Source organism: Hyalella azteca, unplaced genomic scaffold (genome assembly GCF_000764305.2).
Source record: "Hyalella azteca isolate HAZT.00-mixed unplaced genomic scaffold, Hazt_2.0.2 contig925, whole genome shotgun sequence".
Classification (NCBI taxonomy): domain Eukaryota; kingdom Metazoa; phylum Arthropoda; class Malacostraca; order Amphipoda; family Hyalellidae; genus Hyalella; species Hyalella azteca.
Genome location: NW_025931259.1, coordinates 216,234 through 234,250, shown reverse-complemented (window position 1 = coordinate 234,250; position 18,017 = coordinate 216,234). Strand labels below are relative to the sequence as shown.

Genomic DNA, 18,017 nt, shown 5'->3' with positions numbered 1-18,017 from the left:
TAAGCGAATGTATTAATTAAAAATGACAGTGGCTGTCAGGTAAAAAATAACTGTAAATTAAATATTTTGTTCTTAAAAAATGCAATGAAGGAAAATTGAATAAATTCATTTCCAAAAGCTTGTGATTTGATTACAGCTTAGGAGACTGGAATAGGATCATCAGTGTGTTTTTTATTGAAAAATTTTGCCTAATTTTGATCATTGGTTATGGTTCTTATTTACAGATATTTAAGTTCTGCACCTCAAAATGCCGCAAAAACTTCCAACACAAGAGGAATCCCCGCAAGGCCAGATGGACTAAGTCATTCAGAAAACTTAATGGGAAAGAACTCACAAGTGATGCCACATTTGAATTTGAGCGGAGACGCAATATTCCTATTAAATATAACAGAGAGAAGTGGTCTACAGTTGGTGAGTTTGAATCATTTCAGCAATGATCTATCATAACTTTTATAAATCTTGGTGATCAATTTATCTTTATCCAACACTGTCCTGGCCTAGCTTTGCATTAGAATGTTTAGCTTGTAGCAACCATTCATTCTAACTTTATCCACAATTAACACCACCATGATTGGATAATTAGGCTTCAAACAGAATTTTTTTCTTTGTATCATGTTTGCATAGTGCATGCATTTTGGTTTCTCAAAATCTTTTAGTTAAACATAACATAACATAGCAATATCGGTGCTAAAGAGTAGACCTGATGTGGCCTGTTGCCGATTATTATTTTTTGTGACTTGTTCACAGATCTGAAATCGTGTCATTTGACCGGATTTTTTCAGGACTGACGATAGTTCGAAATAGCTACTAGACTTCCACCGGGTTTGATATGGCGCTAGGCATCAAAAATTTTATTCCAAGTTAAAACTCAGATTCTTGTTTGGAAAGGAAGATACCTAAATTTTTCAAATTGTCAACTTAATAATTTCTGTCTCTATAAATCTTGTTCAATTCTTGATGTGCATGCAGTGTTTTCTAGGATTTTATTCGAAAATTAAAATTTGTTAAGAAATTCATAAGAAACAATCAAAGCTGGTCCTGTACTTTTCTGCAGGTTCGGTTTAGCATGTAAAAGTTTAGTTTAGGCCTTTGAAGAATAACCTTTCTTGTATAATCTCCTTCAACAATTTCTCAAGTAGTGCAGAAAACAGTATGAAGACTTCTCTTCCAATGACATGCTTCTAATAAAAAGCTGCTTAGCCATATTTGTCAAGCGTAAACGGGCCACAAAATGATTGCGCGTACAGACTATTTTATTCCTAGTGTTATTTATTTACTTCAAGTAATACTCATTGTCTGCATTGCAGTGAGCAATCTCGAAACGATTGCCAGCATTCGACACAAACGCGAGTCTAAGGTGGTTTTGGATCGTCTTAAGGTTGACAAGAAGGTGAAGCTGGCGCAAGCCAAGTTCTTGGTCCGCAAGCACATCGCCGTCATCAAATCTCCTGCAGCCGGCCTCAAGGTTAGTGCTGCTTTCTTATCACGTTATTCATTATTATAGATGATGCACAACGAGTAGGACGCTTCATCATGATCCTGGTATGTTTATATTTATTTTTTTATAGACGGGGGACCAAATGGTTTTGATTTATTTATGGTTCTCAGGAATATGCATCTTTTATGCATCACTTACTATATCAAACGTGGATCGAATATGGAAGAAACCTCAAGATTTCTCGAACAATATATCAGTTTCTAGCGGCGTCTTCGGTGTTGCTTACAATAGATGATAATCAATGATCGTCGGTGAATGCATTTATCAAATCGTCTTTCCCGCAATTGTTAAAATTGTCAAACTGAAATGGTTATTAAAGATAGTTATTGTGAAACTATTAGATATATATTGTTGACATGCACTCAAGTAGCCATCTGTATATTAAGGGTGATGGGCTTCAAACACGAACTTTCACGCTAATAATTGACTAGCATGTTGCCTCGGTCTTGTTTCTGTTATTTACCTATGGCCCAAGGACTTCGAATTGGCACAGAATATTGATTTTTTTTGTCCAGTGCCCAAAATGTAACGAGATCTAAAATTCGTGAAGCTTTATTGTTTATTGACTGAGGGTTTACTTAACTTTCATTAATAATCGTTTTCAGGCAGATAAATACGTTAGCAGGATTGATGATCTGATATAGGGACCATCATATCTGCTCAAATTTCTGTTCCGAGTAATGTTGCTCGAATCACAAGCTGATGGAATCATTAATTATCTTACAAGGTTTTTAATTATCCGCACAGATGAAGGAAAAATACGCCCAACCAACCATGACATGAAACTTTATTTGTGTATTTTATCTACTTCATAGCAATTCAATCGTTGCCTTAAAAAATTGGACCCCGTGATTTGGAGGCGACTCCTAATTTCGAATAAAACCGCATTTGTAAGATTCTTGGTGATTATTCCCTTCGGGAATAAGCTTACGTACGAATTACAAGCATTTCCAAATTTATCTGATGAGGCCTATCATTCATTTCACTTGGAATTTTTTCTGTCGATGTCCCGAATCTGACTTGCATTTGTTGCTTGATTTGGCGCGGATAGGCGCTAGGAGGAAACGATCGTCGTACTTGGTAGTCTCTTTGCGTTATCGTTTTCATGTAATATTGTACGTATTGTATATGTTAGTACCGTATTGTATTTCTTGTCGTTAAAAGATGTCGCAGTTATTGCCAAACCGTTAACTTAATCCATGTTTTTTTTTTGCAGATAACTTGAAAATAAATTCCATGTATGGTCATGAGATATTCTGAAATGAAGTTTTAACATACCAGTCATAAGCTTGAATATGCTAAAAGTTAAGATTGATTACTACGATATAAAAGATACATAATAATTTTTGTATAGCTCACTATCCATGTAGATTTGTTAATGACCGGTAGACCTTGAAGCCAATTTTCCGCAAAGCGTAGTGACAAAGTTAGTTTCTCCTAACAACTAGAATAATTGATTCTGCGTGTATTTCTTTATTTAATTTTTCGTTGAATTAAACGAGTATTCTTGTTGCAGCTGGCAAAGAAAGTCACGAAGAAGGACACAGAGGAAGAGATGGACGAGGTTGAGCCCAAGAAGCAAGCAGAGCTTCGTACCAATGCTGAGACGCTCCTGGACGACGAGGATGACGTTATAGTTCGTCAACACAAAGCAAAGAAGAGCAGCAAGAAGAACGTCCAGTTCGAGGATGATGATGAAGAAGAAGAAGTCTCAGCACAAGCTGGTGAGAAAAGGAAGATCTTGGAAAACATGGATGTGGATGAAGATTCTGATAACAGGGAGGACGAAGAAGAGGAAAGTGATGATGAATAAATATCTAACAAATTTCGACGTAACGGTGCATTTACTTTCCCTAGTGACGCATTAACTTGGGGGTAATTGACCTGGACTTTCTATTTGTAGGTAAGCTTAAGGGGAGCGTCTTGGTAAAAAAAAAAAACTTTTATTTACGGACGGATCACTTCGAAATTTAATACACGATTGTAAAACGGAATTCTAAGACTTTTTTGTTCATGTGAATTTTTCAAAAAAAATAAAGAAAACGCGAGATTCTTAGGAAACGGATAAAAAGGGGTCTACTGTAGAAATCTCCGCGGGCCTAGGATTTTCAAGCTACAACATCGAGACACATATCATTCGATGCGTTAAGACCATGTCTACAAATTGATGCAGGCGTTTTTTGAAATTCCCATTTTTGTGGGTGTGGGAGCATTTTTCGGAAATTTTTCGATTTTCTACCCCCTTTCCATCCCCCTCTTTTTGCAAAATAAAATCCTAACTATAACGAAATTGGAAAAACGCCTGCAATATTTAATCTTTTCTCTGCGAATCGAATGGTATATGTCTCACTGCGGTAGCTTCAAAACTGTAGGATATACGAGGCTTGCCGTGAGAAAAGTAGGAGGTTTACAGTAGAGGCCAAAACCCTCCACTGGTGGCGCGCGGGCGCTGTATGAAGGCATGTTACGTTGCTTAGATACCGAAAGTAATAGCTTACTTCAAAGTCAGTCAGCAGTGCAGAGGAAGACTACATCAACATACCGGCATGCTGGCTGGAAGGTCACTGAGCTGTAGCTCCGCTAGCAACTAAATATGCTGCCTTTGCAATTGTCGCCTATACAAATACTGAAGGGACCCCTCCTCCCGCCTCCTCTTTCGGCATCTGTCGTGAACGCATAAATCAACGTACAGAGATGGACCAAGTACCGTTCGATGCGGCAGAAAACAAGCTTTAAGAGGAGTATAAACACCGAAAATTTCGATTCTGGACCAAGACGCTCCAGTAGTTAGTGGAGCGTCCAGAAGACGCTCCACTCGCATGGTAGTTATCAGAGCACAAAATATTCCGCAATGGCAGCTCAAATTACGTTGCTTGGCTTCATCCATCTCTTCATGATGGACGTCCTATTCACAAAAAATGAAAGCCGTTATCGCAGTGATGATTACGAAAGAATAACTTCACTTGATAGTTTTATTATTTATAAGATAATGTACAACGTACACAAGTCCTGCTATTGATCGATAACAACCCCCCGACAGCCTGAAATCTAAATTCAACCGCGAAAAACAAATCGCATTCTGGCACATGGGTGTCGAAGATAGGTCTCTTGAACAACGTGCCGACAGGTTGTGAAGGCGACATTCATAACACGTGATATCTAAAGCACAACACTACGCTTGTCTGAGTCTATTCGAGTATCTAGCTATCAATGACGTCAACTTGAATACCGTCACCAGTAACTAGATAGGTAGCATTAATGCCACAGTCATGGCATATTAGGCGAATGGCTCTTATTTATAAATAATACCATCAAAGCTAACACATTTTTCCAACATTAGTATCACAAACATCTTCATAGGCAACGTCATTCTTACTAAAAAAACAACGATCGCGCAGGCATGAGTTATTAAAGATTGAATCCGTTCGTGCATTGGAGATATTTTATCAAGGTCAAATAATGGAAATGCTTCCTGGCAACAAGGCAGATAAATAGCTTCTACCTGCAAATGATGAACACTTATTAACAGAACAAAATCAATAATTTAATTAAAACGCAACCTCTTTCAGATCAGTAACAGTTTTCTCCACATAAATCTATTATAAAGCCATTGTTTAAAAAGTCGCTTTTAACGTCTCCAAGGGCACTTTTTCTGCTTTGATTTACAAAAGATTTCATCGACCAGATTCTGGGAAGTATGAGCTAAAGATCTGATAACAGAAAATATGAACCTTTACGCCGCACACTATATAATTTTGTCATGAAAATGCCTCGAGAAGTATCTATTATATTTACAAGGTTTACAGCGATCATTTCAATTCCGAAACCCAAATCATTCACGTTGCAAATATATCTAAAACCAATTCCGTTATTTATGAGTACTGAATGGGTCAAAGACTGAGAAATATGAAGCTGCTTATGTGAGGCCAGATATCACAAGGAACATAAATAAAATTTTAGTTGACATTGTTTTAAGCAGCGCGAAGGCTTCCACTAAGACTAGAACATGAAAGTTGGGATAATTTACTTTGCTCTAAGTCAACACGATTTCGGAGCATTATAACCGAGACACAACACGTATTTAGACGAAATAATTGGAAAGCCACTAAATACCACAAACAAATTACGATTATTACCTCTATGAAGGAACAAAAAAAAAGGCCACATCCTGAAATAGCTGCTCATCGTGGTCCAAGAATCAACGCTTGTAGTGAACTCATCGCGATTGGTCCACATGGGCGATCAAATTAACGAAGCGATTGGACGCTTAACCAGAGGTTTCTCTATATCAGGATCATTAGGAAAGTATCAAAAGAAAACTACACGCTTTTTGTATACAAGTAATATACATGCACTTCACCAGACGAAACGATATCGTCTATTCAGTGTTAAGCAAGGAAGGCATACTTCCCATGCCGAACTTCATTCCAACCTAAAAAAAAAAAATAAACACGCGGTACCTGCATGGCAGCATACCAATAATATTAAGAACGTTTGTATTCCCATGATTAGTGATGGCAGCAAAGAGACTTGAAGTCACGAGGATGTCACAGCTCTAAACGCGTCAGAACTCGAAATGTTCGTGAGCATAATGCAAGGAACGTGAAGACGAGGCTGATTCCTCACCACCACCGACTGCGCCCTGAGGAAATTGTCATCAAGTTAACAGAGTTAGTAAGTTAGATCAACCGCTTCGAAAAGCAATGATGATGTGCATCAAGATGTCAAAATCTAGAAGTTATTTATGGTATAACAATAAAAAAAAGTTTGAAAATCGAAGAAGTTCATACTGCCGAAGTCATTTCAACATGAAACAGCCTCTTCAATGTTTCCACAAGACATATCCACAAACAACGACTAAGCCATTGCTTCAGTCACCTCGATAGCACCCACTTGAGGGCGACTCAGATTCGTCTAATCCTGTATGCCGGAAATGACAGGAGCAGCAGCCTGCTGAGGGGCAGGGGACCCTATCATGATGCCCTGGTCCTTAACGATGGGCGCGAAGTATGGATGCTCCATGGCCTCGTGGGCGGTAAGGCGCTCTTGGTGGTCGTACCGGAGCAGTTTGTCCAAGAAGTCTAATGCCTCAGGAGACACGAGGTGTTGGTTCTCGTGATGGACGAAACGCTCCCACCGTTTGCGCGAATGCCTGTAATGTGCACAAGTCCATCAGAACATATACCTACTGATGCAGTCAAATTGGGATCAAACATCGTCTATGAAATGGTCTTGAAATACTACTCCTAGTTGGTCCGTCAGTTGAAATGCCCGCAATAAACATCAGCGTTTGCTCTTTATATGCCAGTAACTTTGTTTAGGCCTCACTCACACTCCTACGTATGCTCGTATGGAACCTGATTGTAAAGTGCTAAGGCACGGAATGAGCCGTGCCCGCGTTATACCATAACAAACCAAATGCTAGTACGTGAGGCCAAAATTGTGGAGCACTTGATATATGCATCATTGTCAGTATGAGTTTTGGAGCCTGCATAGTCTGAAATGAATTTTAAAATGCACGCAATATTTTTTAATATAAATGTGCCATCTATTATTATTGATATTTCTAACTATGTAGTTTACAATAACAACTGAATATTTATTCAGAAGAGATCAAACAACAATTCGACTAACAAGACACGGTCGCTATCACTGCCCAAGTTTCAAAGATTGAGCAAATAGAGAATGACAATTGTTATGAAAATTCAAGGTCGTCTAAGAAGAGATTAGGGTCACTCGCGGAACCGTTCAATTGAAAAGTAAATTCTGTTGTAGGTAGATTATAGTTGATGATATGCCGCCCACCAGCGCATGGCTATTTTCTCTCATCACGGCGCCACTGTCGCTGCGCTAAAATGGTAGCAAAAACGGCTATTATGAGCATTATAAAGCATGTCCGGGCAAGTTAAAAAATTTCAAAATACCTGCCAAGGATGTCATTGAAGCGTGGATCCAGTTCTACGTGGTACTTTTCAACATATTCAAAGAGTTCTTCAGTGCCAAGCACTTTTGCAATGCGGACAAGCTGGTCATAGTTGTCATGGCCATGGAAGAAAGGTTCCTTCCTGAAGATCATGCTAGCTAGCATGCATCCTAACGACCACATGTCCAGAGAGTAGTCATACATCTGAAAATAGAACTGCATTGAGGCCCCATGTCACGGCAAAAAATATTAAAAAGCATTTTAAAACAAGGCAGTGGACGCCATTAGAGATCCAGTCCAATTGTCAGGCCTGCTTGGTAGTTTCGAAGTGTATATTCTCTCTTTGTCTCTGGCAACATAAATTTTACCACCAGCAAACTACCAATGATGGAATGGCGGAGTCTGATGTGAATAAATTGTCAAGACAAAGCAAGACTCAATAAAATATATTAAATAATCTTTAATGAAAAAGTCTTAGAGAAAATGAAGTTTTACTGACCTGGTAGTCTATGAGAAGCTCGGGACCTTTGAAATATCTAGACGCTACTCTAACGTTGTACTCTTGGCCAGGGTGGTAGAACTCAGCCAGTCCCCAGTCAATGAGACGCAGTCTCTTGTTCTCGTGGTCGATCATGACGTTGTGAGGCTTCACGTCCCGATGCATGATGCCCATACTGTGGCAGTAGTCTAGCGCCTGGCAAAATGATAGTGGTTGTCAAGGTCTCATAACCATAACATAAACATGGTATAACATTTTTCGGCACACAAAATATTTAATCGTCAGTTAAAAACTCGAAAAAAAAATGTTCTCCAGAAAGTAAAATAAAGAGAATGCAAGAGGTTGTACCTAATATCAACACATTCAGTACTTGGCTCCAAAAGCCCCTCAAGACCTGACTCTAAGAAGCCTGTAGATTGAACAGCAGTTTTATTATACTTGTATTGACAATCAACTCAGTCGCTACAGAGAATTTCTACAATCTATAAGATTATTTAGTACCTTAAAATAATAACGATATGTAATAAATTACACTTGTTAGCTGGAGTATTTAGTAATTTGGATGGTGTGAGATAGGTTTAAAATTCAAGAAGACTTATCACACCGTATATAATGGGCTTATAAAACTATTTTGAACTTGAATAATTCCAGATATTCTGGAGCTCATAGAGATATTCCTAGTGGCACGACTTACAAAAAGGAGTATGAACTTGAATGATTGAAAATAGAAGCTGTATAACCTTGGAATCGATTTTTAGATAATGGGTTCTCATAACCAGCATTATAAAATAAAACCGTGGAACACAACAATACCTTGAGAAGCTCGTAGAGGTAGTATCTTATGTCATAATCATTGAGTGTCTGGTAGAGCTGCTTGAAGTCCGTGTTGTTGACATGCTCAAAGACAAGAGCAGGAGTGCGTGACACGGGATCTTTAACCACAGCCTGCAGCGTGATGATGTTGGTACCTCCTCGCAAGTTCTCCAAGATTTTTATCTCGCGCTTAATTTTCTTTTTCTTCACGGGCTGATATAAAGGATATCATTGTCAGCAAGGGTAGATTTTTACATCCAGAAAGACAAATAAATTAATATCAAGGATAATTATACAATTTAGTGTGATTGGCAAGTCTCAATGGCCAAATCATGAATTTAATGTGAAAAAGCTTCAAGCTCAATAAATCCGCCACATTTAAAATTAGAATGCACATTCACAATGAGGTTCAAAATTTTTAGTCAGTATTACTACTAAGAATCGGAATTCAGCAATAGTTGAAGTGTTGATATTATTTCACTGTTACTCAGACCAAACGTTTCTTATTTCTATAAATTTAACAAAAATCTAATAAGGACTTAATACGCAGGTAACAAGTTTCAATTAGGTTAAAGCAAGTGTGGAGTTGCTGTTATTTTTACCTTTAAAATTTTGACTACACACTTCTCATTGTTGTTGATGTTGATGGCTTCAAACACCTCACTGTATTTTCCACGCCCCAGTTTGCGGACGAGCTGGTAATCATCTTGTTGTCTGCAAACCATTGTACAACTGTCATCACCTTCACCTATCACCCAGCATCTATCACAATACTAATATGGCTAAAAACGTTCAAATTTTATCTTTTGCACATGTCCAATAAAAAATACTCAAGATAGTATGGTGCTAGTCTTAAAAATTGGTTGTAATAGGTTTTTTCTTGTGCATTTTGAAGAAATGGGCCAAGTGCTTCTATATTCTCACCAAAATGCAAGTCTTTTATTATTGCATTCGCTAAAACTTTCAGGCTTGGACTTCTAGTCTATTTTAATTAAAATCTGAATTGAAGACCAGAGAATTCATTTTATTGAATTTTTTTCCAGTAAATGGAATATTTTTGTATGCTCTGTTAACTAAAAAATCAGGGTAGTACCATAGGACATTTTTAATTTGTTAATGACGTTTTGAATGTATCAACATTTATTTTCAATTACAAGAGGCACTGAGTAATGAAATTTAGATCAACACAAGCATGGTGACGTAGAAGAAACTTTTTTTAGACTCTTCCTTGAGTTCACTTATGGGTCCAACAAGTATACCAGTGAAGTATCAAGGATACCAGCATTATCATACATAAGATATTGGTTTAAATCTCGGGTAGATGAGGAAATTAAAAATGAACAAATGAATTGATATTAAAAAAATTCCGGTTTGCCATTAAACAAGTACAAAATCATGTAAATTGGATACTCCTAAAAAATCAGATATTGATGGAAATAAGCCTAAAATAACATAAATGGGATAACGCTAAAAATTTTGAACCTAAAAAATTATCGAAAAAACTGCTTCAAAATTCTGACTAATCTGGCACCTAAGTTTAAAGGTTGATAACAGCAGTCCTATCTTTAATGATGAGGGCTTCAGCTATTACGAGTTGAACTGTGTCAGGGCATCACATGACCACACTGGTGCATATTAATTGAGTTTTTTGAGTAAGTTGAGTTTTTGAGTGAGTTGAGTTTTCAAGTGTGTGAGTTTTTTGAGTTTGATATTGAGTGAGTTTTTTAAAGGTAGGTAGATAATATATGCTCAACAGTATTACATTAAACCCTAGTTGGAAACGATTGATATATAAAATTGTTAATGACAAGATGCTCTATCTTTAATCTTGAGCAAATTCAATAATTGTTTTTTAAGAGTACCTATATTTAAAATGAAATTAAAAGGAATATTTTTGGAGATATGAAAGAAATCAATTTATACATAAGTGAGCTGAGAATTTGAGTAGGAGTTCCCAGCACAGTGACAAAGCAGAGACTATTTGTAGACTTGCCCTCAAGTTCATTTTTGATTCTAATAAGTAGATCAGTAAAGTATAATGCATACCAGCATCATACACAAGATATTTGTTTGAATCTTGAGTAGATGAGTAAATTAAAAATGAACTGATTCTAAAAAATTTCTGACTTGCCACTATGGTTCCTAGGTTAAGAAGGCTATGGGATGAGTTGAAATCTCATATGCTTACCCCCACTCAATTAGATGAGACTCGTAATCCCAATAATCTTGGGGCCTTTGAGTGTTGACCTCCGCATAAACCTTTGCACGGCTGCGAAAAGGCATCATGGTGGCGGAGGCAGCCGGGTTAGTTATGTGGGTAGTCGTGGTGACAGTTGATGTGGTTGCTCTTCCTATGTAAACAATGGACGCAAGGACAGCCTTGCACGGACTTGGTGCAGTCAAAGAGTAGCAAGAAGGAGCAACACAAGCCGACCGTAGCAAGGCTACTGGCACGGGTGCAAGTCGCAGCACAGTCCACAAAAGCACTGCAGCAATGATCTGCACATGAACAGCCAAGTTGTTAGCAGTTGACTAAAATTATTAACAACAGGTTTATGCTCTATCACTCACTAGGAATTGGCAGAAAGGATTACAGCAATACATCTATAGGTTCATGGTTATTTAGCCTGTTTCATAAATACCAGAACCATCAGCAATATTAGCATTCAAAAACTTGCTAGCTACTGTCAGTAGCTAGAATCCAATTGTTTGAAATTCACAGGATTTCTAAATTTACTTTCTTGGCAAAAAATGTCTATTGTCAAAATATATATTATTAGAAAGATATTAGACAATATCAATTAGCTGTTTATATATGACTGGTAAATAATTGAGAATTAGAATTCATTTCAAAGAAAGAGTCCCTCAGTAATTTATAATCAGACAAGATTGTCAGGCATTTATATCCAGAAAGTGAATGAAGATGTTTCCTAGAAATTAATTTCAACAGGTAAAATTTAGTGAGAGCTACAGCCCTACAGGTACAGACTACAGACATAATGGGCCATTGGCATATATAGTTTTGGCTCAACTGTGGTTGCTTCCACACTATTATTTCCATAATTTTATAATAGTATTAAGCCAGAAATCAACAGTGACAATAGTTCTATTAAAGCGGATAATTTAGTGATAAATATTGTAACTCCAGATATTAGCTATTTATTTAGCAAGAAGTGAAATTTTATAACATAATTAAAAAAATATTCAAGTAATTATTTCTCTCAGAATTAATATTTTGTAATTACTGCATGTATTGCAGAAACAGGTTATTGGTATTCATTGGTAATTTTTTATTAAAGATATTATTTTGGAGTAATGTTACAGGAAGTAGGGTAAACGCGGTAAATTCCGACACATCAAGGATGTAGCAAGAAATGAATGGCTATAAAAATATCACCGTATGCGCAACTCGAGTTCTGACTGCTTTACATCACTCTCAAAACACCACACTACGTACCAGCAACAATGAAACATCACGAACTGTTGCCATTCATTTAAAAGCCTTTAGAATTGAAACCTACAAAATCCCTGAATTCCGACGCTGTGCGTGACTAAATTCGGCATATTGTGAGACTAATTCCGGCAGCGCTTCAAACTATTAATTTGTAATTCCGGCCCTGTGGCGAATTCCGATGCCCTGTGTGAGCTGTATTGGAATACGACACAGCTCGGAACAAGCTTAATTTAAAAATTTCAATTTTTTAATTAAGCTTTTAATTAAGAGCTATTAAGCTTTTAATTAAGAGCTATTAAGCTTTTAATTAAAAAAATTTTAATTTTTGGACACAGCTCAGATCAAGCAGTGTGTGTCTAATTCCAAGCTGTGTTGGAATTAGTTTTTATGTGTCTAAAACCGTCGCTTAACTTAATCATCTATTAATTTATTTACCACTTGAAATCAGCAAATACAAGTATACTTAAAGGATTCCTAATATATTCACAGACTTATTTAAAAGTCTCAAACCATAATATTCTTTCTACACAAACAGTTTATCATTATTTGGTAGAGCAAGGTCAACTATCAACTTTGACACGTTTTTCTATGTTCTCACTGGGTGACGTGCACTGTCTCTGTTTCCCGCCAGATGGCCCACAGGCCCAGACCTAGTGTTTTGGCAATAGTATGGCGCGCAATAGTATGACGTCACAATTTCAACCATCAACAAATGTGTGGAACTAAGACAAAGCTTAATATAAAGGAAAAAAGTTGAGAAGTGTTGGAATTACCCACAATGTCGGAATATACGGCGGTTACCCTTAAGAGATGATTATTTAACCTTTTTTGCATGAAAAAAGAAACAAGCATAAATCTTTGTCTGATGGGCAAGGGGCCAAGGGCTGAGGCTAGTAACAGGGTTGGCAATGATTAAATCAAAATGAAAAAATCATGTGATTAAATCACTTGATTTTTTTACAAAAAAAATCATGATTTTTTTTTATTTTTTTTTATTTTTTCATATATTTAAAAATATTGAGTGGCAGTCTTTAATTTATATTTAGGTTTTGTTATTCATAGTTTAGTATAAATGTACTATGAATGACAAATTGGTATATAAACTTGTTACCTTTAGTTTGAATTAGGTTCCAATAAATTGAATGTTTTTGGTACAGAGGCATCAAGTGTGCAATACATTGTACATAGCTAGCAGCTTAGCTAATTCTTATAAGGCTATAAGTAGTCTTCAACTATTTGACTATTTGTTATATATTGATTACAATATACAATTTAAATGTGTTAGCTAGCTTATACAGGGCAGGGCAGAACTGATTGAACAGTTTCGAGGCAAAATAAAAGAGTAATGGAGGTACATAAAGAAGAAAGTTTTTTTCCTAGAGGTTAGCATAACATACCATTTAAAATACTTATGTTTTGAAAACAATATCAGGAAGATGGGGTTTGTTAGCTGCATCACACTGTTGGAGCCGTTCTTGGAAGTTTTCTACAGCACATTTACACATATGGTGAGGTATGGCCATAACCTCTGCTACAATAATCTGCTCCCTCAGCTGTGGTAGGGTGTGAGGGTGACTTCTGAACCCCTTTCTTTTAGATGTCCCCAAAGAAAGAAATCGCAAATGCGTCCGGAAACATGCCTTTCGAAACATTGAGTGACATTTGGGCTGTGTGAGCTGTAGCCCCATCCTGCTGGAACCACACATCTCCCAATGCTTCATTTTCAACAATGTTTTCCATCACGGGCTGCAAGAAATTTTGCAACATAGCAGCATAGCGATCGGAATTCACTGTTACCATTACTCCCTCCTCTGAGAACGACTCCAACAGTGTGTTGCAGCTAATGGCCCCATCTTTCAGATATTGTTTTCAAAACATAAGTATTCTAAATGGTACCATGTTATGCTAACCTCTAGGAAAATAAACTTTTTTTTATGTAACTCCTTTACTCTTCTATTTTACCTCAAAACTGCTCAATCCATTCTGCCCTACCCTGTATATTGAGAGGTTGAGATTGTATTGACCTTTTAGGCAATTAGAAAGATTTTCCACCGTAATACAAGTATTCTAATTAAAATATATAATTTCAATCTTTAAATATGTGAATTTAAAACTAGAAACAAAACAATTACAATTATAAGGCTATATATAAAATAATTAAATGCAGTGAATGGATATAAAATATTTGAATTGTGCACATGTTTATTTCACCGGTGTTAGCTTTTCTCATAACTTAAGTCTTGTTTCAAGTCGTATGAGGTTTGTTTGGTTTTCGTTCAGTTTATGTTTAGGATTGGTTTATTGGTCCGAATTAAATGGGAACAGTGCAGTCAGTCACTACTAGTTGGTGTGTATAGAGGGTAGAGTTTGGTAGATTTATAGGACATAAAACTAGTGGATCTATTGATAGTGATGTGCACTGTGCTATCAGCTACCTATCTGTTATGTGACTCTTCAATGTTTAGAAGATCTGCATTCCTGAAGTGTTTCTGTGTATTGAAGCCAGTTAAATGGTCAATATTTAGTTCATTACCTTGCTCCATACAAACTTTACCAAGTTAATGAATAGACTTATCAATAAGTGTTTACCCAAAAATCCCTAAGTGGTAAACACCACCTTTGGCCTGTTGGCTATTATTGAAGGCAATAAGTGCCCTTCTTGGCCATCCATTATGATCCATATACTGTTATTGTTAGTAGGCTAATTGCAACATAAAAAATAACACTTCAAAAAGACAAAAAAGCTGAACAAATCAAAAAAATCAAATGAATAAAAAAAAATAGTTGATTTTTGATTTTTTTTTTAAATAAAAATAAGTACATAAAAGTACTTATTTTTATATAAAAATAGTACATAAAAGTTCTATTTACCTATACATTTAACCAACAGAATTTTTTAAATAAATAAGCAGCACACAGTTGAAGAATTTATCCAGCACAGTTATTACACTGAAAATATTTGAAACAACACAATTTTTTATTTAGTTTCAATTTGCATACTGTCAATCCCAGTTATGCCATGGTGTTAATCATTAAAACATGTGCACAATTAAATCCAATAATCGCTTCCGTTGCGACTTAAGTTATGCCACAGCAGTTGCTGAATGCGGTATTACTTTAGATTAAGTGCATCCAAAAAAAGGGTGTTTTTTTTCTATTTATGTTTCTTGGGGACGGGTGTAGATAAAGAATCTGAAATCCGTTTTTGGCGGTCAGCATCGGAAAACTGATTTTTTCCAATTTTTTATATATTTTCTAGAGAAAACGACAAAGAGGGACCTGGAAAATGACAATGGGGGACCCGTGGGGAACCGGGGGTTTTAGGGGTGGAGGACACACCCGAGGCTCTAATTTGTCAAAAAATCGGCAAAAAATTGAAAAAAATCGGAAATTTTTTTTTGAGTGGAAATGATCTATATCGATCTGGGAATGACTGTAAACCTATGTAAAACCTAAAAATCGCGCTAGGTTACTAAGGTTAGGTTAGGATTCAAGCCTTAACGCACCTAAGCTGCAACCTCCTGGGTGGTGCGCTAGTATGGAATATATCTACTTGGCGAGCCGCGACTGAATTTTTCGAGCCGTGGTTTTATGGAATGACATTCGAGCCGCAAGATTTCATACCTACTGAAATTATATGATATTAGAGCCGCGATATTTCAGACAAAAATAGGACTTTTCCAGACTAGGTGGTGCGGAATAGCAGCCTGCCCTACATCCTAACCTAACTTTGCTGATTTTGCCCAATTTTTTTCCGACAAATTAGAGCATCGGGCGTGTCCTCCCCCTAAAACCGCCGGTTCCCCACAGGTTCCCCATTGTCGTTTTCTATAGAAAATACCGGTATATAAAAAAATCGGAAAAAAAACAGTTTTCCGATGCCGACCGCCAAAAACGGATTTCAGATTCTTTATCTACACCCCAAAAAACAGAATTAAAAAAAAAAACTTTTTTTGGATGCACTTAATCTAAAGTAATACCCTGGTCCCTGAAAGGCCTGAATGCTGAGTGAGTTGCCATTTGCAGATCCTAAGCCTACACAACTACATTGCTTGTCACTTGTCAGTTGTCACCAGGTCTCATAGTGTGGCACAAGAGTCGTTGTAAAATTTATCTCAAGGTCATCTGGTCGTTGAACAACCGCATGCCAGTCGATAGTCGATAGTTATGATGGTTGCGTTGTCCCGGGGCTGAACATTTTACATCCGCCGCTCGTAATGCGCTGTTGGGGTCCGGGTTTTAGTCAGTACCGCAGTCGTATCTTGTCGTTTCTCGCTAAGTCGCTTGTTGGCTGTCGTCAGAAGTTTATTGTGGAAGAGTCCCATTAGTTGGCAGTCGTTGAAAAAGATAAATGACCTATTATTTTAGCTCAAAAGTCGTTGTAAAGTAAAAAAATTGGTCGATAACTTCAGCGAAAGTTGTTGAAATTACAACGACTATTGCCATTGTATGAGACCTGGAGTTGTCACTAAAAACAACCTACAGATCAGAACTAGGTATAATTTGTAGGGTTTGATTGCCACATAACTAAAACTAAAGACAAATAAAATTTCATTAGAAAGATGTGGTTCAGTTTTGTATATAAAATAGGCCTTAAATTGTTTCTAGTGCCTTTTTATATATAAATGGCAAGATGAGTGTGGTGGTGACATAGTCAAGTGTCTCCATAACTCTGACAACAGCTGGAAAGAGCCAAAGAGGCTAACTCAGGTCTTAATTCTTAAGTGTCCACTGTCAAGGGAACCATGGCAAAGTCAATAGTTTTGATGAAACTATCAATGATTGACGGGTAACTAGCCTAATTCATTTTCCATCGGTCATTTTACAGCTAAGTGAGGCGTGAGCTAACTAGCTACACAAACAAAAAGAAGCGGTTCAATCTTTCCAAAACTTCATTGTTTCGATATTAATATTTTAGTATCTATAATTTCAAGTAGATAGAACTATAGATATCTTAGATAGATAGGTCATACGTTTAAGAAATGCGCGTCCGGTGAAATGATGATGTAGCAGCTACTTCTATTGCCCGTTCTCCAGGTGAATGCCAAGACTTACCTAAAACATACTGATGAGAATATCTTTGAACCTTATTAAAAGCTTCGTTAACTACAGAAGATTATCAAAAATTTATGAACTTAGATATCTTAAGCTCTCAGGTCTAGCACAAGATGCTGCAAAATGGCGAAGCGGCAAGAGACCGAACAACCACGGGTCGCCTCTTGGCTCTACTATTTATTGTGGTCTCTCTGCCGCTGCCAATAGATGGCGCCACATGTTTTTACGGCAATTTTAAAGGAAGTTAGGGCAATGAAGAATAACCATTTGGACTTGGCTAAATTTAACGGTTACTATTATATAAACTTAATTTATCTTTTAAATTTTAAAACTAGTAATTCATAAACAAAGGTTCACAGTCAGATCAGGAGAACAAGAAAAGAAACAATACAGACACGTATAGGTAGCAGAAAATGTAAATTTGAACTTAATTATCACCGCTCGGGCATTTCTGGGACGAAATTGCATGGCAGGTTTTCACGCGTAATTTTTTAACATCAAAATCCGATGTTAATCAAATTAGAAACAAAGCTATTATTCACAATACGCTCTTGCGAACGCTTTCAGAATTTTTCTCCGCTACCGATTTTATTTGCGTAGAAATCGCAAAATTTTAGCAAGTTTACTAGAAATAATTTAGTCAACTACAACCAATAGGGTAACATGGGGCAGCGAGCCCACTGCGGGTCATGGGCCCATAGCGGGTTTCTCGCTAAGTATGGCAGATATTGGTCCGTGTTCTCTACCGCCGGTCGACAGTTTCACTGGGGTGAAG

The 18,017-nt window shown here is 37.0% G+C and overlaps 2 protein-coding genes across 3 annotated transcripts; one reads left to right on the top strand and one right to left on the bottom strand.

Moving 5' to 3' along the window:
* Positions 1 to 233: 233 nt before the first annotated feature.
* On the top strand, positions 234 to 3,334 carry LOC108678035 (probable ribosome biogenesis protein RLP24; the record flags this gene model as incomplete). The annotated part of the gene is given in 3 exon segments (XM_018166370.1): positions 234 to 411; positions 1,308 to 1,465; positions 3,015 to 3,334. Coding segments are annotated over 3 exon segments (633 nt in total), but the record flags the coding sequence as incomplete, so codon positions are not given.
* A 1,122-nt stretch (positions 3,335 to 4,456) lies between these two features.
* LOC108678036 (casein kinase II subunit alpha) lies at positions 4,457 to 17,411 on the bottom strand. Of its 2 annotated transcripts, none has more exons than XM_018166371.2 (8): positions 17,243 to 17,411; positions 10,922 to 11,232; positions 9,336 to 9,447; positions 8,734 to 8,946; positions 7,921 to 8,115; positions 7,423 to 7,625; positions 6,377 to 6,650; positions 4,457 to 6,140 (listed from the first exon to the last, which is right to left on the bottom strand). In XM_018166371.2, the coding sequence occupies exons 2-7, from the start codon at positions 11,017 to 11,019 to the stop codon at positions 6,413 to 6,415; spliced, it is 1,059 nt and encodes a 352-aa protein (XP_018021860.1). In that variant the 5' UTR covers positions 11,020 to 11,232; positions 17,243 to 17,411; the 3' UTR covers positions 4,457 to 6,140; positions 6,377 to 6,412. The 2 variants fall into 2 exon arrangements, with proteins under 2 accessions (XP_018021860.1, XP_018021861.1); XM_018166372.2 differs by having other exon boundaries at positions 6,392 to 6,650.
* Between the last annotated feature and the right edge of the window lie 606 nt (positions 17,412 to 18,017).

What these genes read in the sequence shown, in the direction of transcription:
- LOC108678036 (XM_018166371.2), bottom strand. Translation starts at nt 11,019, where the DNA reads ATGATGCCTTTTCGCAGCCGTGCAAAGGTTTATGCGGAGGTCAACACT. An exon ending in TCTCATCTAATTGAGTGGGG is followed by an intron (nt 9,448 to 10,921) that starts GTAAGCATATGA and finishes AATGGTTTGCAG; the next exon opens with ACAACAAGATGATTACCAGC. An exon ending in AGCTTCTCATAGACTACCAG is followed by an intron (nt 7,626 to 7,920) that starts GTCAGTAAAACT and finishes TTCTATTTTCAG; the next exon opens with ATGTATGACTACTCTCTGGA.